Source organism: Vollenhovia emeryi, unplaced genomic scaffold (genome assembly GCF_000949405.1).
Source record: "Vollenhovia emeryi isolate VEMERY1.0 unplaced genomic scaffold, V.emery_V1.0 DF939178.1, whole genome shotgun sequence".
Taxonomy (NCBI): domain Eukaryota; kingdom Metazoa; phylum Arthropoda; class Insecta; order Hymenoptera; family Formicidae; genus Vollenhovia; species Vollenhovia emeryi.
Genome location: NW_011967188.1, coordinates 1089002 through 1111128, shown reverse-complemented (window position 1 = coordinate 1111128; position 22127 = coordinate 1089002). Strand labels below are relative to the sequence as shown.

Below are 22127 nucleotides of genomic sequence, written 5' to 3'. Positions count from 1 at the left end.
ACCATAGTAAAATGTATAAGATTGCGAAGACATCTCATATCGACCTCCTAGCTAGGGCTCCTAGTATAATATATATATATAATTTTGTTAGACAGCAGAAGACGAATGCCAAATTCATGCTATGCCCCGAACACAATTTTCTCTTCACACGGAGAAAAGTAATTAAGCGCGTGGTGTCAAGTTAATTTCTCCAAGTAAAGAGAAAATCGAGCGGGTGTGCCTCTCTCCTCTTGTGCAGAGAATCCATATTCAATTTTGTAATTTCGCGCGTCTCAGCATCTCGCGCATGCGCACGCGCACGTGCGCTCGCACGCGCGGCGCCAACGGCGTTCCTTCCGATGTTGTTACATTCGGAAAATGTCAGATTAATCTCAGTAAGCGGACGCGCCACCGTTATCCGCCCGTAAATACGCGAAATTATTTATTTCGTGCGTGCGTGCGGTTTAACGGGCGGCGGATCGCGAGATAGCGGACGGCGGGTAAGTGGCCGGCGGCGGAAGCGACGGCGACTCGAGCCGTCGCTTGAGCAACCTAGTCCCGTCAGTCGCCGCAGGTCGATGGTGTTGTCCGTACCGACGCGACGGTCCGTCCGTAGCTGCGGCGCGCTCGCGATGCGTCTACCGCGGTGTGTTTCTGCACATGGCCGTGCCGCTCGGCGGATCTTCACGTTACTCCGCGGCTCTCGGCGACCCGCCACTGGTAAACCTGCGTCTTTATGACAATTTTTGCTCGCTGCGAACGGAAAACGCGCGTATCTTCCACTGAAATATGCGGAAAGCCGATTATTGCGGCGGTAGGAACATCCATTCGACGGGAAACGCGGGATTATTTATCTCACGTTCCCTGTCACTCTCTCGCTCCCGCGGGTTCTTACCGCGGCGCCTTTTCCCGTTGCCTCGATCTCGACGCGACGCACCGCGGATCGAGTCGCGTCGCTGGCTCTTCGACGTTAAGGACGATCCTTCGCCGTCGCGTTTCTCGTGCGTCCTTCGCGAAGGAGTTGCTCGAAGCGAGGCGTCGGTTAGGTGATCGCGATATTCAAGGACATCGAAACGTCTCGAACTCTCTAGTAGGGCTATATCTCGCATTTTCCGTTCTATAATTTTTGTAAGCATTTTCTCACTCGCGCAGTTTTCGGCGATCCCTGCATCCGCCCTCGTTTCCGTAACGGTTATTGTCGAGCTTGTGCGGAAAAATTATTTCTTTGTTCACGTATAATTGCGGGCAATTTTTTTCCACTTAAAAATTAACTGTTGGTATATTTTACAAGTAACGACTGGGACTTTAATGTATCCCCGCATGCATGTTCTTTTATATATTATTTGTAACAAATTGTGATTTTTTGTAGGATTGCGTCTACCATTTTTGAAAGAATTATATTACGCCTTGCATCCACCATGACTACGTCCTCGGAAGATGTCCTGATGCAAGTGGGTCAAGTGCGTTTCAAAAAGGGAGATGGTACTTTATATGTGATGAACGAACGGATAGCGTGGATGCTCGATAACAGGGACACTGTGTCTGTGAGCCATAAATATGCTGATATTAAGTGTAAGAAGTTGTGCGAATTTAATAAATTGATTACAATTGGTTTAATTAATGTATTATCTTGTATACACATACGTATACGTTATGTCTATATGTGTGTACATTACTGTAAATATTTAGGAGACAATATATGCAAATCTATCAGTTTTATGTCAATCGATAATAATTGAAATAATTGTTCTTTGCAGTGCAAAAGATATCTCCGGAGGGAAAATCAAAAATACAGCTGCAGGTGGTGTTACACGACGGTACGTCGTCCACATTTCACTTCGTAAATAAAAATGGATCAGAAGCACAGATTAAAGATCGCGACGATGTGAAGGAGTTGTTGCAACAGTTACTACCGAAATTCAAGCGGAAAGTTAATAAGGAATTGGAAGAAAAGAATAGGTAATATGATTGAAATGTGTTTGATAGTTTGGGAGTAGTCATATTTTTTTGTTTAGTTAAACAGATAATTGTATATGTTCAAAGAAAGCGCCTGTTACTAAAACTTTATCATACATTTTGATTACTTTGTAGAAAAATTTCCTTCTCTAATCGCATTTCTCGGGAATTCTTCATTTCATCGAATGAAAAATATGACTGCTTCTAAATTTTTGAACGGTATAGAGGAAAGTACCCTATTGTGGGATAGGCTCCTAATATGAAACAGCGGAGTTTCTGCTAAATTAATTGGCATCGTCTGTTGGTTCCAACATGAATTTATTACCCTTGGTGTGAAATCTGTGTAGTCGAAAATTGATTGTTAGATCGTGTAATCATTGCGAAAAAAGATTTATGATTGAGTTTTGGACATTGAAAATCCACTACCTCATATTAGAATCCTAACTCATAATAGAGGACATCCCTCTACTATATAACAAATAATTTAAAAACACATTCATATCTTGTTACAAACACATTATCTTGTTATTAGAACCCTTCAAGAACATCCCATGTTGCTTCAATTATATCGCGATCTGGTAATCACGCAAGTGATATCGTCTGAAGAATTTTGGTTGCAACATGCTGCAGAATATACGCAAGCTAAGAAGATTCAACGTCAAGAGATAGGTGTTAATAGCGCTTTTCTGGTAGATACCTTTTGTAACAATGTTACATTTGTCCTTAGTGTATAAATTATATGAGTAATCGATAACATTAATTGAATTTTTTAGGCGGACATTAAACCACAAACCGACGGTTGCAATGGATTAAAATACAATTTAACTGTCGATGTGATAGAATGTATATTTAAGACTTACCCAGCTGTTAAAAGGAAACATCAAGAAAATGTGCCTCATAAAATGTCAGAGTCTGATTTCTGGACGAAATTCTTTCAATCACATTATTTTCACAGAGACCGTATCAATGCTGGGACCAAGGATCTTTTTACCGAATGTGCCAAAATAGATGATCAAGAACTTAAGAAAGACCTTCAAACTGGGATAAATGATCCTTTGGTAGACATTACCTCCTTTGAGGATCAATCACTGGATGAAAATTACGGAAGCGGATGTAGTAAATCAGACAAAACATCAGGAAATATTGTACATCAAAATATGATCAAGAGATTTAATCAACATAGCATAATGGTTATGAAAGCCAGCACTGCCAAACAGTCGATGCAAACCAATCAACCACAATTAAATGGATCTACACCATCTGCGAGTAAAGTAACAAATAACGAACTGGATGATGGACCAAAGACTAAAAAAGTACAACTTTCTACTCTATTTTATATGTTTGTAATTTTATCTCTTATAAAATTGAAAATGATTCGTTTAATGCTTTTAATATTCTTTACAGCGTAGAATACAAGAGAAGATAACTTACGATGATCTTGACCAGAGCTGTGACGTAACTACAAATAATGGAGCACCGTTAAATCTGACGCATATAGATAGATATCTGCACGGACCTGTACCAGGATATGGAAATATAGAACCAACCTCGGAAGAATTATTCATTACATTAAGTCATTTAAAGAAAGAAGCTTCTGGATGGATAGCCGGTAGTACGTTACCGCGGCAAGCAACGACTTCTTTAGTTAGTCCGGCCGCAGCGGTGTCAGCTTTGGGTGAATTGACACCCGGCGGATCCTTAATGAAAGGTTTCCGAGAAGAAAGCCTTGGACGTAAGATATCTTTAAAGTATTATATACCCTCGATGTTAAAAATGTAGCATGATACTTAGTCTGCTAATAGACCGTCATTCACGGACAACTACATTTTTTACATTCTTTAATAATCTGTGAAACTGGAGTAATACTTTATAAATACACATAAGTAAATAATTAAAATACACGTTACAGAGTTAATACCGAAGGATTTAGAGAAAGAATTACGTAACGTATACGTGTGCGCGTGTGAGCTATTGAAGCACTTTTGGCGAAGTTTTCCTCCGACAACACCACAACTTGAAGAAAAAGCGATCAGAACGCATGAAGCTTTACACAGATTTCATTCCGCTAAACTAAAACCGTTTGAGGTGAGTAGATGATTATTTATTTTTACGCGAGTTAAGTCAGTATGTATTAATTTTTACGAAATTTATTATTCCCTAATACAAATATCATTTCTCCTAGGATCGTGTGCAAAGAGAATTTTCTGCAGTTAGTCAGCACTTGACGAGTCATCTCAATCAATTGTTAAATACCGCGTATAGGAAGTTTGCAGTATGGCAACAGCGAAAGATGCAAATGAGGTAGCCCTTCATTAAAATCCCGTAAAGCATTAACGTAAATAAAGCAGCAATATTGGTCACATATTGCATTTCTTAATGTTACCGTAATTAGATATTAATATCGATGTATTTTACAAGAAGAGGAAAAAACCAAAGCTATGCCGGGTCTATGCGTCCTGGTACTACTACATATTGTTTATTTATTATTGTTTATAAACGTGTTTATAACTGTTTTTTAAATTTCTCTTCAAACTCATTCAAATCCAATTGCAGCCGATGATGTATCAACTCGCAATTATTTTTGTTAGAAAAATTTGCAGCTTATTTATTTACTTCTACGCTACGATACGTTTAAAAACACACGGACGAAACATTCTGAAAATATCTTCTTAAAAACTCACTGAAAAACGTAATGGATTTGTAAATTTATGCGCGAAATGATTTAGTTAAATATAGTCACCTATTGTTTACAATATGCGACTATTTTAGTTCAAGTTACAAATTGTGAGTGAGACGGGCGACTGCAAATATTGTACGATATCAAAGTAACTGTGATATCGCCACTGTACAATCAACAAGTTTGTTAATATAGTTTTTCGCCTTGATAATGCCTTTGTAATTACAATCTGCAGCGACTGTATTGATATGTACGGAACAACAATTTACTACAGTTTAATTACTTATTCTCTCGTCTTCTTATTGTCGTAATGAGCAGCGATTGAAATGATCTTTTCATCGTAATTGCGATCGAGTCAGTACGTTTAAATTTGCATCTCGACGACATTACAAATTTCCTATTACTTGTCATACGGAAGACACGGTGGCATTGGTATACTTTATATCTGCGATATACTCAACTAAGTATCTTAATTGTTGAATCCTATTTTTCTGTCGTGCTATCGGGTAAGGCAATCCGTTTCGTAAAATGCCTACTCGGTCATTACCGTAGCAATAAAATTTTGCAGTTGTAAGAATATAAATGGTACCTATCTCAGTTTATAACGAGTGATCGTACTCACGCATTATGCTATTATAATTATTACTGGGGGGGGGGGGTAATAATTATAAATATATTCTTACATTATAATTATAATAAATGTTATTATTGTGATGGCGAATTTTCAATATCAATATCCTCGATCTTCTCTTTGAGCCTACCTTTCTCGCTCTTCCCAGAGAATATTATGTCGTCTTAAAGACGTCTTTTTGACATGCGTAAGACGTCTTATGTCCCGATTTTCGACGTCTTTAAGACGTCTTGTAAACAAATCTAAAAGTCGTCCTCGAGACATGTATTATAGGCATATCGACTGATCTCTCGCAAGGTCGAATCTCGATATTACGCAATTGCTGGTTTTTGTACTTGGACCGCGGTCAAGCGGTCGTCAAAGAGTTATTTCCTCTTCTATAGGAATGAGAACTAAGTTTCTCTTTGAAGTCGTGATTACTACTTTCAAGACTCCTAGTATGTTAAGGAATTATGATTATTTTCCTAAAATTCTGCCGTTGATAGACCTCCTTATATCCTATTCTTCAACGATGTTTAAATGCGAGTTACTTTTAAAAATTATCTCCTAGCGGATTAATTTATGAATCTTTTGTGTTGGTAAGCAACTCCTTGAAAGTAATTGATACTTTAAGCTGTCAGTAATGTGACAGTTCTAGTTATGGTGGTTGTCACAACTGCCACAATCGTTATACACTATAATGCCTCTTTCAGCGATATCGAGATTACAAATGCAAAGAAAATAAATTTGTTTTTAATTCACATTTGCGTGAATACTATCTATACAAATTATTGAAAATGTTATTAAAGAAAAACATGATATGTAAAATGCAAGCTGACATTGCAAATGATATATTTTGTGTGAAATCTGTAAATCTATTGATAGCTTTATATTTTAACGCTATGCGTTTACTAACTTCGAATGCATCTAATTCAAAACTATTCAAAACTATCAAAGTCTGATTCTTGCCGCGATCGCTACGTACGCTCGGATCATGTGAGCGCGACTCGCCGTTCAGTCACCAGTGGTGCTGTCGTCGCCGTCACTGTCGCTGATGTTGCCGGTGCCGCCCGTGTATCGCGCGTTTCTGCCGTGCGGGGATTGCTCTCGCTCCTGTAGCCATATTTACACCGGTGTTGCTCACTGAGACGTCGTTGTATCTGGTGGTCTGGCGAGCGTCGCACTGTCTCGCGACGTTAAAATTTTGTCTTAAAATAATCTCAAGAGTTCATAAGTGTTGTTACAGTTTTCACGGGACACCCATATGCATTTAAATATTTTCTTTCAGTTATCTAAAATGTCTTAACTTGGCGCAAAACTTACTTTAATAATCAACAGGTTGCTGATTGACTTTCTTTCGATAAATCCGTTTGCTCGAGTTGAAACTGATTGCGTGCTCGAAAGCATCAAGTGGCTTCCAACTAACAAGAGAACATCTGTAAGACCTAAAGTAAAAATAAAAACGACTTTGTGAAACACTCGGTTTTCTACTACACTGGCTGGCGAATAAGCGGATTGTGATAAACCTAGAAAGGAATCGATCGATTTGTTTGAAAATCCCGCCTGGCGTGACAGCGGGGTCCGCGAGATTTATCCGAAGCAGACGGAAGATGGCACGGTCTATTGTTGCTCACGAGCAAAATGGCAGTCAGTAATAGTCAGCGATCGACGGTATGGAGCTGCGTTGTGCGCGGTGAGCATGGACGTCGACGCGCCGTTGGTTCTCGTCGCTAGACAACAAATGATCTCGCGCGGGGCCACCGCAGTGGTTGCAACGCGCGCCAAGTGGTGCTCGTAATGCGCGCTACTCGCCGCGATTGCTACGTACGCTCGGATCATGTGAGCGCGACTCGCCGTCCAGTGGTGCTGTCGCCGCCGTCGCCGCTGGTGCCGCTGGTGCCGCTGGTGCCGCTGGTGCCGCTGGTGCCGCCCGTGTATCGCGTGTCGCGCGTTTGCCGTGTGGAGACTGCCCTCGCTCCTGTAGCCATATTCACGCCGGTGTTGCTCGCCGAGACGTCGTCATATCTGCTGGCCCGGCGAACGTCGCACTGTCTCACGGCATTCGGCCCACCGTATGGTCGCGTGTCCACCGAGAGGCCAGCGTTGTCGTCGTCGCCGCCGTGCCGCCGAGTATGCGACGGCTGTTTCCCGCCGTCCCGTCGTCGTCGTCGTCGTCGCCGTCGCCGGACGCGAAGCACCCACGTCGATTGTCATCGCTGCCGATCGTAGCTGAGCGTCACGCCGAGTGTCACGGCGCGCCGAGGAACGCTCCGTTCGCGAGTAATCTCGGGGTCCCGCGATCGTCCGCGCGATCGTCCGTCGTCGCCCGCTCGAGCCCGGTCCCACGGTGCTCCGGAGATCCGCGATCAGCCGGTTGCGCCGCGCACCTATCCACTGTGCCTCGTCCCGGATCTTGTATAAGACGTAAGTCGATCCACGAGTCTTTTACCTTCCCTTTATCGTTCGCGCGATCGATCCTTTCGTCAACGTATCACCTTTATGTCACGGAATGCCATATGATCGCCTTTGCAAGTTGACAGAATTAATGAGAGTGGAAGGGACTGTCATTGCGGTTCGTCTTGCGTTGCCTAATTTTCCAATCATTTCACTGTCTGTCCTGTACCAAGTGTTTTTCAGAGTCGTATAAACGTATTGCATACGCAACATTTTTTTTATCCTTACCGGAGTACACAAAGAATACAGTATGATTCGGAAGTATTATATTTTCATGTCTTTTTCTAACAAACACTGTTGACATTGTTTATTATGAAACCGAACCAGCCAATATATAGTTTTGCTTTTCTTTTTTTTCAGAGAGAAATGGAGCCTTTGCCATGCTGTTAATTCTGCTTGGATGAATTTCTTATTACTGTACATTTACTTGAAATGTGTTTTTCAGTATATAAGTTACGAAAGAGTGGAAATAATTCTAAGGAAGTTGTGATAAAAGTTATGTTATGAAAGAGAATACCTTGGAGTGTACCTTGGAGTGTATCTTGGACATTGCCAATCAGGAGAATCTACTAAACTTATACCAAGCAAGGCACTATAGTGCCAAGCTTGGGTAATGGATCCCGTTGGTCCATGGTACACGTATAATCGTCTAACTGCTGGCAGCTCTACCGGAACATTTCAAACGACAGCGACTACAACTAGTGACTTTGTACCTCATCATTTAGCAACGGCTGCCACGCAGGCTGTGCCATCGACAACGACGTCGCAATTAATAATACAAGCGGCTCACACGACAGCAACTCTGGCGGGTCAACCGTCCCCTTTTAACCCGGGGGGGTTTTTATCTCCACCCTCTGTGGGTTACGAAGCCCTCACCTTCTCACCCCTCTTTCATTCTAACACTAAGCAGGCGCATTATGTTACCCAACACAGACAGGTACTTGCTCAGGCACAGGTATCTGCGACAAAGCAAAACACCACTGAATCCGATATCCCTACGTTGCGCGAGAATTATAGCTCGGCTCATCATGCTACGTTTTTCGAGCAGCAGGGAGCCTCGACGTCGCCTACGACATCGACATTGGCCTGGACGTCTCAGAACAATACGCAGCTCCCCAGCCCATTTGGTATCTTGCCACATGAGAGCGTTGTTCCCTCGTCTCCAGGCCCACCTTCTACAAAATCTGACGGTACTGGCTATGAGAACACGTTTAACGCCCATTTTAGTACGACGCAGACCATAAACAACATTAATGCATCTCAAATAACTACTCCGTCTGCGTGCAACGCCGATTTCAAGGCGTCTGGTTGTCCGACTGACACAAAAAAATCAATCAGCGCGAGACCTCAATCACCTACCGTTAATGTAAAGCCCACTATTTCCACGTCGCAAGTCAGCAGTAGTCAAACCTTCTTTCATCAAGTTCCAACTTTTAGTTCCGACACGCTGACCGATAGTTACTCAGGTGCTGGTAATGGAGGTCAGTCCGCGACTGAGAATGAAAAGATGCAGTCGTCACTGCAACATCAGCAATCGTGTATCGTGTCGACACCGAGCAAGGAATACAGAATACCGCAACCATCCTCGAGGTCGACTACGTCAACGACGATCTTTCTGAATGCTCCGGTGCGATCAGGCTCCACACAGGTCATTCAGGATAAGCAGGGAACGCGCAACGGTAATTTTGCGTCGCCGCCTAACAAAACGGCGTCCACCGCCACGACTCAGCAGAATATTCAGACCAAAGCGCAGACCAAGATTTATCCCGATCTGGCGAGCCACGGGATCGAGCACAGACGCAACGAGCAACAGGGACATGATAACAGTCAGTCATCCCCGATTAGTTTCTCCATCATGGAAAGTCGCAATTTGAATTATACTACAAATAGTACTACTAATTGCAACAACACCAATGGCAAGCTTACGAGCAACCAGAGGGCATCGTCTAACAGCAACTTGCAGTCCCATCCTCAGCAGCAGCAACAAACGTTTCATGTTTTGAGTCAGCAACAACAGCAGCAACAGCAGACCACATCATATAGACATTACTTGACAGGATCAACGAGTGATACGGAATATCATCATCCGGGAAGATCCAAGTCTGCAACCTCGACGGATTCCGCTTACTCGTCCAACACCTCGACGCAAAACGGACCCGACTGCAGTGTTGTTGTTCCGCGACGACCGAGTCCTCTTCAGACTCATTCGCAGGCTAGTCCCTTGGGTCACGTACCAAGTCCTGCATATCCCATGTATAACAGTCCGATGGCGACCATGTCATCACCGTCACCGTTGCAACAGCACGAGACCAACGGTAGTCAGTGCTCCAATGGTGCACCGTACAAGGGCGCAGTTACACAGCAAGTCGCTCCACCGTCACCTTTGGACGTCACCGTTCCCAGGCCGGCGTCCCAGGGACAGGTAGCTTACCCGTCTGTGATCACGCGAGCATTGGGCGTTGCGGAAAATAACAAGGCAGCTTACAATGCTGAGGGTAAAACATACGACAGGCAGCAACAAGACTTCTCGCAAACGCAAAAGCAACAGCAGGTCTGCTGGGAAAATGACAACCGGCAAACGGCGAATGGTGGCAACAGAAAGTTTTCCGTCTATACTGGTGCGAATGCGGCAACCAGCGACATAAATGCACAGAGCTTGCCGGTCCAGCAGCAAGTGCAGAGGCTTATGAATGTATCGACGGACAGACAGCAGACGTATTTCGAGGCCAATCAAGTAGCGCTGCAAGATTTGAGCAGCTGCAGGGGAGACCCGATGAGCATCGTAAAGAATTTACAAACGCTGCAACAAGGCCCCTGCTTACAACAACACACGACTGCCCCCGCTTCGGTTGGCACGGCGGAACAGCAAAAGCAGGTTGAAGAACGGCGAAAAGCTGATAGCGTCAATAAAAAGAGGAAAAATTTGGAAAAGGGCGGACATGGTACACCGTTGTCTAATGAGCTTACGGCTGGTACGACGATGACGGAATATCTTAGTAGGATACCTCCGCCCGCGCATCATAACGCGGCAAATCAACAACAGCAAAATGGTTACTTTGAGTTTGAACGGTGGAATTTACCGCCACCGACCGCTAAGATGTTCCCCGCCGCGTCCAGCGCCTTCGGCTCTCAGTCATCACTGCACCATTCGAGTAACTTCGTAGGTACTCCAGCTCATCAGCACCAGTCTTTAATGGTGCCGCACCATCATGCACCACCGCCCATTCCGTATTTTCCGGCTTTTCATATCCCCGCGGGTCATCATGCGCATCACTCGCACGACTTTCAGTCCTCGGTCGAAATAACGCCAATAGGATTCGGCGAGAACACCACGAGTCAAAACACCAATTATAATCAAGAGGTCAGAGATGATCAGCCTAAAGTAATCGTTCCTAATATTGAAGAAGAATTAGGTTTCCTTCAACAGGATCAGCAACTGAATGTACAGAATATGAATCAAATGAACAAAGATTTCAAACGGCCCAACAGAGACCCTAATACAGGATTTATGACAAGCTATTTGAAGTTTCTGCAAGGTGAAAGGGACCCTTCTCCGCCACCCGCTATACGTGGTGGTAGGAAAGCCACATGGAATAGGTCAAAACCATATATACCTGTCGAACCGAGTAAACCTGTGGAAGCTTCGATTAACGGTGAGAGTGTTAAACCTCAAGAAAAGCCGGTATTAGTAAAGGAGACGTCAGTTAAGGAAACACCGGCGATAGATTACGCTAATGATCCTAGATACTTTCCTCTACCGAAAGAAAGGAAAAAACTAAATTTTGATTCGAGCGATGATGGGTTTACTAGTGACGATGATTTTCCATTTCCTCCTAAGAAAACGGAAAAAAAGGTGCAAAATGTAAATAGTGCAAGCAATATTGAAGTTGTTGCTGTTAAACCAGAAGGAAAAGGTAGGAAGGGTCGGCCTATTAAGCCTGGTGGACCCACGGATAGGAAAAGAAGAGCGGCAGCAGCAGCTGCAGCGGCGGCAGCAGCTGCAGTAGCAGCAGAAGCAGAAAAGAAGTCTTTGAAGAAAACTGAAGAAGGTAATATAAATGTACATTTTTAGATATATCTTTTTTCAAATTAATACTTTACTCCTTTGAAAACATACGTATATTGTCTTGCACAGTGGATCCTTTGCTTCTTCCTCCTAGACGCGAAACATCAAGAAGAAAGGCAAAAGAGAAAACGTCAGTAAAACAATTTTTAGATCGTCAACAGGGTATAGATTATTTCGATAATGATGAGGAACAGGTAGATTCCGATTCCGATCCAGCATGGACACCTGCTGTAAAATTGGTTGGAGATGAAGAAGAGAAAAGGAAGAAACGTGCAAGACCTGTCATCACGAAAAAAATTAGAAAGATGCTGGAAGAGGACGGTTATTCGTCCGGGGAAGCGATTATTTCAAAAAAATCAATGAGGAAAAAGCATGAAACGTCTTCAAAAAATTCTAATAGTTCCGCCAAACTTTCTTGCAGAATTGATGAAAAATTAGTAGCAGCAGCAAGTGACGAAGATATTGATATCTCGCCATTTAAGGTATCTAATATATTCTGTAAAGATCTTTTAGCATACTACATTGACTATGTCTTATGAATAACAAATTAATATCTTATCATATTTTGCATGCAGCATTCGATAGACATCTCAGAAGACGCGGTAATTTTTAATATTCTTTTTACTATTTACTATTTTTTACTTAAAACTAATTAAAATTTGTTAAAAGAATATGTGCGCAGTAAATTTGTCACACAAAAGACTTATCTTTTATAATAATATCTTCGTGTAATTGAAATATATTATAGTACTGAATTCAACAGAAAATAATAATATTTTTCTCTCTACTTTCTAGGCTGGTGAATTTGTCGTGATCAAAACAGACCTAGATGAAGAAGAAGATCCTCCTCTCTGGAGGATAGATGGCAAAACATTACTTCAAAAGTATCAGCCATTCAAATCCAATGGGAAAACTTTGTACAAAAACATACCTACGGTAAAAAATTTAATTAAACATTTTAGAATATCACTATTTGATAATACTAAGATTTTATTTTCTTGTAGTATTCTGCATGGGTTTCACAAAATCGTCATATATATCAACAAGTGCCGGTGAAATTCTGGCAGCAGGGAAAAACAGAAACAATTGTGGAATTTTTGAGGGATGAAATGATTATTGATGACAGGTAAATATTTAATATAAAATATGTTTCGATGGATTTTGTAAATTCTTACATTTCTATTTGTTTATAGTGAAAACATTGATAAGTATATGAAAGAAACCGAAAAATATCAAGACAATTTTGAAGTATACATACAGACATTAATTTCGCAAGCTTTGGATTCTAATTTTCTCACTGAAATATTTCAAGAACAAGGTAGGATGAAATTAAACTGGTGTTCCTTATTATTGTTTTAAATATATATCATGATGGAATAATAATTATATATGTTCTTTATTATTGCTTAGATGATTATTTTCTATCAAATGTTAAGGCTGTCGATGAAATAACAGAAGAAAGAAAACGTCGTCTTTTGTTTACAACCAAGTGGAAAACAAGTGTTGTGACAGCAATATCAACATGGCCGTGTGTTAACGTCCTTAAAGATCTGCCACCATCGGAATACAAAGGAAAATTTTGTGCTGGTTGTCAGCAAGTAAAAATCTATGCAAGAGTTTTGCTTTATGGACAGCCATACAATGGCACTACGTTAGAAGGTTCGCCACCCGATCCAAGAATACCTCACGAAAAAGTATGATATACAAATGAAGTACATAATAATGGAATTTATTAGATTTTAATTTCTATTTATCTTTGTCTTATGTTTTTTTTGTAGGACTTTTTGTTGTGCCGTATTTGCCAAAAAAAGGTGGCCTTGTATAATAAGGTAGCTCATCAAAAATATCTAATGTTTTTGGAATGTGCAAGAAGAGTGGCAGATAAAAAGGTGGACGATCCACATAAAGACACTACAATAATATTAAACGAATTATTAGCAGATGAAACGTGGCTAAATCATGTAAGTTTACCTTTGTTTTATTCAATTATAAATGTTTTACTATCTTATCAATATTGTAAATTATAAATAATATATAATGTTATTTAAAAAATTAAAAATAACTGTGCTTTTCAACAAAGGCAAATTTTTCTTTTTCTTTTTTAGCTTTTTAAAGAAGTGAGAAGTATTTGGGCTGAAATTGATAGCATGGAGCAGCAAGCCAAGGTTAAAGCAAAAATAAAATCAAAAGCAGCACTGTCGTCATCAGTAAAGCAGCATCATAGAGCAGAGACAACAACAAGTGCTCCTACTGTACTTATGTCTAAAAGGACTGCTGATAATATTTCTGATTCACAGGTGCCTATACAGAATACCGAAAATAATCCCCAAATAATATCTAGTGACATGATGAACAGTGAACCATCTTAGTGGTATTATGATAACTGCTTACAACTAATAAAAAACGATTCAATTAATAGTTCGGTGATACATTTAATAACACACACACACACAATTGATGTGACACATGTCACACTAATATCAATCAAATGGACATTTTATTATAGTAACAATGAAAACCTTGTATAGATATAGATATATACTATGAGACATGATCGCGAAGTGTAACCAAGAAACTATAGTTGTAAAAATTGTGTGCGTGCGTTTAAGTAAATATGAGGAAATTCATATGTACACATGTGTAAGTATACCAAGCATATGTAACATATTCATATTTGGTACAGAGGTTTAGCTTTATCCCAGATTTTGCCATTATAGCATAATGATAGCATGATAATTATTATTATAGCAAAAACTAATATTCATGTGAATATAGACAAATAATTTAAACTTTGTATCATGATCATCTTATACATAAGCTCTAGTATATACAGGATGATTCTTATTAAGTGACCGATTTAATTATCAATGAAGATATATGGAAAACTGGTTTATGCTCACATATTCAGTGTACTGAAATGGAACATCATATGGTGGAAACGATTCTATAGGTGGAGGCGCGCGTTGAGGACATTGCAAGGTTAACTTTATGTTTTTTAATAAAAGGTTATATTTTTTATTTCATAATATCATAGCACTTTTTAAGACAAGTTTTATAGTATATGACATAAGAACATTCAAGGTCACAAACACAGATGGTCACAAACATGTGGCCACCTCGTTTACCTGACCTTATATCCCTAGATTACTTTTTATGGGAATATATCAAATATTGTATACCCTCCAATAACTTGTGATAATATGATTGTTAAAACACTGGCAGCATTAGCATCGTAATAATATGATTGTTCAAATCACTGGAAGCATTGGAAAACGTTCCATTACATGTACTAAGAAGAGCAGTGAATAATTTGACACATAGGATTTATCTGTGACAAGTCTAAAGTCAAAAGTTTGAACATTCATTGTAAATGAAAATACAAAATACACAATTAAACTTAATTTTTCTATATGTTTGTGTGACCTGACTGTCCTTATATAATATACTATTGAACTTGTCTTAAAAAGGGCTACCATATTATAACAAAAAAATATTCCATTAAAACAATAAAGTTGACCTTGAAATGTTCGCAACGTCTCCACCCATAGAATAATCGTTTCTATGATGTCCCTTTTTGTACTGAACATGTCGGTAAAAACTAATTTTCCATGTCTTCCAATTTCGCTGATAATTAAATCGTTTATATATATATGATGATGAGATCTGAAATATGTTGACATATTACGATAATATGGTGCATCAAATGTCACAACTTTCTCAATCATATTTGCATTGTGTTTTATTAAATCGAAATTATGATTCATTTGTGGCTCTATATTACTTTTTCAGGAGGGTCCCGTTAGCACACAGCCCGATAGCACACATCCGCTTACATCAATCGTCGCCTAGGAACTTTCAAGTAAACCACCAATCAGAGAATGTTATATTAAATTAACCAATTGGCGATGTGCGCTATCGGATCCCTCTCTGTTTTTCTAGGTATTTTGTATAATTATACAATTATTTACATACAGCTTTCTTTACAGAATTATTTACAATAAGTATACAGGGTGTCTGACGTAAAAGTACCCTTACGAAAAATGATGGTAGATTGGGTTGGTCGAAGAAGAAAAGCCATGTACCATTTTACAAAAGGGGGTACTCTTGCGTCACACACCCTGTATATTGTTTATAATAATTTAATGAATACAGAATTTGTAATTGTCTCAATTTTGTCTTGCATACATACATATATACATACATGTGTATATATATATACACATATAGGATGAGGCAATAACTTTGTCCACCTCGAGTATCTCCGCTATTTTTAGAAATATTAAGAAATTGTAGTTACGATTGTTATAGGATATTAAAAGAGCCATAATATGCTCGCAATATTTTTTCAGTAAGTGGAGGTGATTTGTAGATCTCAAGGTTACCTCCATTTTTTAAACGGCATGTTATACATTTTTATTCTTAGTGCAATAGCGTATGTTGAGATGTTCTCAATGACCTATAATAAATTTGGTTATTCGCATTAAATGAAGTAAAATAATGATTTTTATCTTATAAGAGATGCTCGAAGTGATGATTGTTTACAATTTACATCGATGCAACATTGCAATCTCAGAATTCCTGAAGCATGTACACTTCTTAACACTTCTGGACTGATTTTTGCACATGCAAAATACTTTGTATTTTCTGGCATGGTCTTTCCTGGTACAATGTTGGAGATATACAATATTTGTGTTGTACGTCAGATAAAATATATTTACATTTCTTACTACAAATTTTAGAGTTTTAGAGAAACTAAGAGATCTTTGACTTTAGTATCAGTAGATCTTTCAGAAAGTGAGATTGTTCTTTCAAATGGAACACTCCTTCGATTGGGATAAACTTTTGCAGATGATTTTGTTACGATATTTAAAGATTATTTATCAAGGTTCTTCGGGTTAGCTATAGTTTTCTAGATTCCAGCCTACAATGGATAAACCTGCATAAAAATTGAACTAAACTGATTAAATTAAAAATAGGCAGTATTTATTGACCATGTCTGGCAAGTTTGATACAGTTGATATTCGCAACGTTTCGACCACAATTTTTGGTCCTTATCAAGCGATAATGTGTGTGAGAGAGAGCCTAGGAGTTGGTTTCTCGAGACTCAGAGTATGACTGATTAAATTAAGCTGAACTAAAGTAATTGTTACTCTGGGCAGTTTTTTATAATAGTTGTCAGTATCTTTATTCATTTTTAATCCCTTTCTAAGCGGTAACAGAGATGTTACCAGCGTGAATGTCATTAATGTCAAACAGTTGAAGCCTCTTTAAAGTTAAAGAAAGAGAAGTTAAAGTTAAACATCTAATTGACTGAAGAAGAATGACATTGTCAAAGTAAAATTTAATAAAGAAATGAGAGACAGTTTGAAAAAATAATCAGAATGCATTGTAATATCTACCAATTTAGTAAGAATAGATGAAGATGAAAAGTAATATAAAAAATAATAATGTATTAATTTATTATTCAATAATTATTTATTTAAAAAAATTATTCAACTCTTAACTAATAATATAATTATAATAATACAATTATAAACTACATTTCGTACTGAAAGCAAGAGCTCTTGTGGAACAGACCTCGCTTTGCCTGGAAAGTTGCAGATAGTTATTCAGTTCAGCTTTCTTATCTCTAACATTGATGAAATTGGACTCATTCGACGCGTTCTCACCCAAAACAAAAGAATCTAGCAGAAAACAGTGTCGCTCTATCCCGTGAAATGAGATATACGACACGAGTATGCTTTGCGGCCACATACCACATGTGCATGCGTTGTAGTTGTCGTTAGTAAAGAAGTCGAAATTTGAAGTCAATAATATATTAAACTAACAAGAATATTCTTCAATGTCGCCAGCATTAACAACGTCAGTGTTTTTTTTTACCATATCTGACATTGTTAATCTTTAATGCTCGCAATGTTTTAACCATGGTTTGTGGTCCTTTTCAAGCAAACTAAGTCATGTCATGGATGTAAAATTATGTGTATATCGCTCGTCCATACGAGATTGTGTTTGTGGTCGCATAAATGTTGCACATGTTCTATATAATTGTGTGATAAGAGACAACTTCGTTCGAGGAGTAACAAAGGATCAATAATATATCTTTTTAATAAAACTGTATATTAGTGTATTAAATCTTCGTTTTACTAAATAAATGAGTCTACTATACTAAAATTGAATACTGAAAAGATTAGACAGACCCCTACGCAAGGTAGGGTGCTACTTTAAATCTTTGCCTTACTAAAAAAAATGAGTTGATAAATAATCTTTAGATTTCGTAGCAAAATCGTTTGCAAAGGTTTATTTCAATCTGAGAGATGTCCCATTTGAAAGTACAACCAAAAGTGATTAATTCATGTTAGATTAACTCTCCTGCGATTTTGGTGATAAGTTTGGTAACAAGTGCGAAAATAAAAATTTCATTTACTGAGCAACTGGATATGTTCCTCATTCATGGAGAAGCTCACTAAAATTCAATAGCCGCGAAAATCTGGAAGTGTTAAGAAGTATACGTGCTACAGGATTTCAAAGACTGCAATATTGTATTGACGTAAACGGACATCACTTTGAGCACCTCCTTATAAGACAAAAATCATAATTTTATTCCTTCATTTAAGGTTCTTGGGCTCGCCACGGCCGTGTTGGAAATCATGACGTCAGAAGCGAGAAATGACGCTGAGAATTTTTACGCTTTATAAATAAGATATTTGTGTGAATAAAAAGAGATCTCCAAAGTGCCTCCACTTACTGAAAAAATATTGCTAGCATATTATGGCCTTGATATCTTACAACTTTTCGTAATTACAATTTTTTCATATTTCTAAAAATAGAGATATTTGAGGTGAACAAAGTTATTGTCTTATCCTGTATATGTATATATACACACATACACATGAGGTGTCCCGCGATGACCACCGTAATATTTAGATAGAGCGCGACAAACTAAATTGAGAAGTCCCATATTGTGCAAAATTTACAATTTTCGAGTAATAAATAAAAACATCTAGGCAAATGAGTGCACGAGCAGCAGTAGGCCAGACATTAAATGGCTTATTTGTTTAGTTTTGTAGCAGTTAGGGACGAGCGGTGAGCATCTTCTGAAGCTTGCCGCTCGCTGTGTGATAACTTTTTTCCAGCGCGCTGCTCCACCTCCCGCTATCCCGATACTCATTGTTGCTACGAGACTGAACAAATAAGACATTTAATGTCCGTCTTACTGCTTCTCGTGCACTTATTTGTCCAGGGGCTCTATTCTATACACGGTTATCGACAACTATCGATATTGTTAACGACGTTTGCGCAGCTTTTCGAAAAAAAAGCTGCGTAAACGATATCGATAGTTGTCTGTAACCGTGTATGGAATAGAGCCCCAGACGTGTTTGTTTATTACTAACAAATAATTCTGAATTTTGCAAAATGATATAAGACTTCGATTCAGTTTGCCTTGCTCTAAATTTTATGGCAGATTTGGTCATCGTGGGACACCCTGTATGTATACATATGCATATAAATATATAAAAGTGTATGTATCTACATATGTATAATTATATAAAAACAAAAAAGCAAGTGCTGTGAAACTAAGTAAAGTGCATAGTGACGCTAAATCCATGCCACCATTATTTGACAAATACAATTTTCTTGAAAGATCTTAATGCATCTTGCAAAATTGATATATTTACCTATAAAAGAAGTCTATACTTAATGCTAATTATGTTTTTGTTGTGTCATATTTCATACAATGATACATTCAATACGTTTTTCTTCCTGTGTAACATAACGCGCGGTTCTAGCTACGTTTATACTTGGCGCGAGACACTGCCGTGTCTCGTGATGTGTGTGTGCAAATTCTTCCGTGTTAGAACAATTTACATATAAATAAATTTGAATTTTGGTTGATGCATAAGTTCGTCCTGTTATGAAACCAAAAAATTTCATACTCATTATATTTTGTCGATATACATTTAATCAGTGATATATGCAATCTCATGAGTTTTTTTTTTACGATTACCTAAGGCCAAGATTTCGTGACTGTCTTTTTCTTGAGAAATACAGATGAAAATAATTTTCAACCAAGAACAAACAAATTATATATTTAAAAAAATTAAAATTATTTTAAAATTAACATTAAAATTATTTTTCTGAAATTTTTAGTCTTTATTTACAAAATAAATGTCGAAAAATCAAAGCTTGTTATTTATCTTTAAGTTAAAGCAAAAAGAAATATATGAAATACGTTAAGATCTTCGAGTACTTTCCAATAACAAATAGAGATTTTTAAATAGCGCAATAAGAATTTTATTATACATTAAATATTGCATACATTAAGTGACATTGTGCTTACGATATAAATTCAATTAGTAATCATTATTGCATCAATATTATTATTGATGTCATTGTTTAAATCTTTAACTGTTTAAGTTTTTAAGTTGTTTCCAAATTTATTAGAAAAAACAATATACTTTAACGAGCGAATTAATCTGTATTTATGTAGTGCAAATGTATTTTTTTTTTAAACGTACGAAAATATGGTTGTAAATTGTAAAAGTATGATTGAGTGACTGATGATATAACTGCTGTATATCAACGAATTACAAAACAAGAATTATATAGGTATCTTTGATATATTTCGATGACTTAAAATTTGTTGTATTTTAATGACGATTCCTGTGACATTGACTATACAATATCGGATAGTTTAAATTAGAGCAAGAGCTAAAGTAGGGGCATTTGAATAGTGACACAGAACATTTGATAAATAAAGTACATTGCTATGGAAGTTTTCCTTTTTAGCGAATGTGCCATGCAATAGTTTATATCAAATGTAACTCATATTGCGTGCGATAATTTAATGTAAATCGATCACTAGTAGATTGGATTCTGTTTCATAAGGTTGCGTTATTATACACATAGTACTCATTTAAAATACGATACACGGTTAGCAATATTATATGAAGCTAGGCTATTAGTATTATTGTTACATTAGTTTTCCTGTAGAAACACATTTAAAGATATAGGCCTGTATTCTGAACCCTCTTGTATCAATAAACGCGCCTCTAAAAGTGGTTAATAAGCTTTCTGAGTGGCGATAACCCACTTTTAGAAGCGCTTTTATTGATAAAAGAGGATTCAGAAAACTGGTCATAGTTTTGTTCAATTGTAAATTGTTTAATGCTTTCTTCCATTCGCGCAACTCAATTACGGAGAATTATGAACCGTTATGAAATGATGTAGTAGTTTCTTTATTGCAATCATGAAAAAAAGATTGATCAAAATATATCATAGTGAAATGCCACACACACGCGCGTAAATTTGATGTATGTGTGTGTGTGTATCGCATAATTTATGTTTTTAATAATCATTTTTTAATAAAAAAAGAAATTTATAAAATTTGGTACGATTACAGTGATTTTCAATAACCTTGAAATATATATAAGTGATTCACACAAAATAATACTCATTAATTATAACCCAAAACACCTAAATTTTTTTATAATAAAAATTGAATGGTACGACCATCGACATATGGTACTGGGCGGATCATCAAACCAAAATCGTGTTTCCAGACGCAGAAAGAGACAAGACGATGAATTTTAACAAAATCTCTACGCATCTCACTTATTTAAATTCACAGTGTCCATTAATGCGGTGTCCAAAAATGTAGTGTTCAATACTAACATATCCAATCACGCGGTGTCCAATAGTTAAGCGGGGAGCACACACTTTTGCATAAGTGCATTATAAGCATATGCATAACGAATTTGATTGGTCTGTAAAAGGCCTTGTTGGTCTGGTTTGGTTGTTGGCTCCCGATCCATCCACTAGATCGACACGGCCACCTGTAAAGGCCTTCACACATAAAATTCCGTAAGGCTGGATTCAGACTGAACGCGATGAGCGATGAGCGACGAGCGATTATCCAATGGGCGAACAGGTTACATGGGAAAGCTGTACGCCCATTGGATATCGCTCGTCGCTCATCGCTCATCGCGTTCAGTCTGAATCCAGCCTAAGGCTGATGGCAGACAACTATCCGTTAGGCTGGGTCTACATTGGATGTCGTAAGTCGTGTCGGAAGAAATTGACCAATCGCAGTTCATTATTCTTCGACCGTAAGGAGAATAATGAACTGTGATTGGTCAATTTCTTCCGACACGACTTACGACATCCAATGTAGACCCAGCCTAAGGCCTCTACAATGAACGCAAACGCACGACGCCAGACCGCAACGCGGGAAATCGGCCAATGACAGTCGAGCATTCTTTTCATATTTGACCGCGATTGGTCGATCTCTTGCGGTGCGGCATAGCGTCTTGCGTTTTGCGTCCATTGTAGAATGAGCTTCACACATAAAATTCCGTAAGGACGTAAAACGTAAGCATAAGAAAATC

At 38.3% G+C, this 22127-nt stretch overlaps 3 protein-coding genes across 8 annotated transcripts; 2 read left to right on the top strand and 1 right to left on the bottom strand.

Annotated features, from left to right (window-relative positions):
• The first annotated feature begins 551 nt into the window (after window positions 1-551).
• On the top strand, window positions 552-4891 carry LOC105563316 (general transcription factor IIH subunit 1). Of its 2 annotated transcripts, none has more exons than XM_012014818.1 (8): window positions 552-699; window positions 1349-1551; window positions 1737-1938; window positions 2468-2624; window positions 2709-3248; window positions 3340-3667; window positions 3845-4020; window positions 4118-4891. In XM_012014818.1, exons 2-8 carry the CDS (start codon window positions 1398-1400, stop codon window positions 4238-4240), a joined length of 1680 nt encoding a protein of 559 aa, XP_011870208.1. In that variant the 5' UTR covers window positions 552-699; window positions 1349-1397; the 3' UTR covers window positions 4241-4891. The 2 variants fall into 2 exon arrangements, with proteins under 2 accessions (XP_011870208.1, XP_011870209.1); XM_012014819.1 differs by lacking the exon at window positions 552-699 and adding an exon at window positions 989-1069.
• A 90-nt stretch (window positions 4892-4981) lies between these two features.
• On the bottom strand, window positions 4982-7076 carry LOC105563314. 4 transcript variants are annotated; one of them, XR_001009031.1, is made up of 3 exons: window positions 6749-6823; window positions 6546-6667; window positions 4982-6430 (listed from the first exon to the last, which is right to left on the bottom strand). XR_001009031.1 is itself a non-coding variant. In XM_012014814.1 (3 exons), the coding sequence occupies exons 1-3, from the start codon at window positions 7059-7061 to the stop codon at window positions 6265-6267; spliced, it is 504 nt and encodes a 167-aa protein (XP_011870204.1). In that variant the 5' UTR covers window positions 7062-7076; the 3' UTR covers window positions 4982-6264. The 4 variants fall into 4 exon arrangements, 2 of the variants coding, with proteins under 2 accessions (XP_011870204.1, XP_011870205.1); XM_012014814.1 differs by lacking the exon at window positions 6749-6823 and adding an exon at window positions 6857-7076 and having other exon boundaries at window positions 4982-6441; XM_012014815.1 differs by lacking the exon at window positions 6749-6823 and adding an exon at window positions 6857-7076 and having other exon boundaries at window positions 4982-6405.
• On the top strand, window positions 6876-16223 carry LOC105563315. 2 transcript variants are annotated; one of them, XM_012014816.1, is made up of 10 exons: window positions 6876-7646; window positions 8037-11725; window positions 11812-12224; window positions 12318-12344; window positions 12538-12678; window positions 12747-12868; window positions 12936-13060; window positions 13153-13436; window positions 13521-13703; window positions 13848-16223. In XM_012014816.1, exons 2-10 carry the CDS (start codon window positions 8290-8292, stop codon window positions 14109-14111), a joined length of 4995 nt encoding a protein of 1664 aa, XP_011870206.1. In that variant the 5' UTR covers window positions 6876-7646; window positions 8037-8289; the 3' UTR covers window positions 14112-16223. The 2 variants fall into 2 exon arrangements, with proteins under 2 accessions (XP_011870206.1, XP_011870207.1); XM_012014817.1 differs by lacking the exon at window positions 12318-12344 and having other exon boundaries at window positions 6877-7646.
• The last annotated feature ends 5904 nt before the right edge of the window (window positions 16224-22127 follow it).

What these genes read in the sequence shown, in the direction of transcription:
- LOC105563316 (XM_012014818.1), top strand. Translation starts at nt 1,398, where the DNA reads ATGACTACGTCCTCGGAAGATGTCCTGATGCAAGTGGGTCAAGTGCGT. An exon ending in TAAATATGCTGATATTAAGT is followed by an intron (nt 1,552 to 1,736) that starts GTAAGAAGTTGT and finishes TGTTCTTTGCAG; the next exon opens with TGCAAAAGATATCTCCGGAG. An exon ending in ATGGACCAAAGACTAAAAAA is followed by an intron (nt 3,249 to 3,339) that starts GTACAACTTTCT and finishes TATTCTTTACAG; the next exon opens with CGTAGAATACAAGAGAAGAT.
- LOC105563314 (XM_012014814.1), bottom strand. Translation starts at nt 7,061, where the DNA reads ATGATCCGAGCGTACGTAGCAATCGCGGCGAGTAGCGCGCATTACGAG. An exon ending in TACTGACTGCCATTTTGCTC is followed by an intron (nt 6,668 to 6,856) that starts GTGAGCAACAAT and finishes TTTTTACTTTAG; the next exon opens with GTCTTACAGATGTTCTCTTG. An exon ending in GCAACCTGTTGATTATTAAA is followed by an intron (nt 6,442 to 6,545) that starts GTAAGTTTTGCG and finishes TGAACTCTTGAG; the next exon opens with ATTATTTTAAGACAAAATTT.
- LOC105563315 (XM_012014816.1), top strand. Translation starts at nt 8,290, where the DNA reads ATGGATCCCGTTGGTCCATGGTACACGTATAATCGTCTAACTGCTGGC. An exon ending in TTTGAAGAAAACTGAAGAAG is followed by an intron (nt 11,726 to 11,811) that starts GTAATATAAATG and finishes TGTCTTGCACAG; the next exon opens with TGGATCCTTTGCTTCTTCCT. An exon ending in ATGAAACGTGGCTAAATCAT is followed by an intron (nt 13,704 to 13,847) that starts GTAAGTTTACCT and finishes TTTCTTTTTTAG; the next exon opens with CTTTTTAAAGAAGTGAGAAG.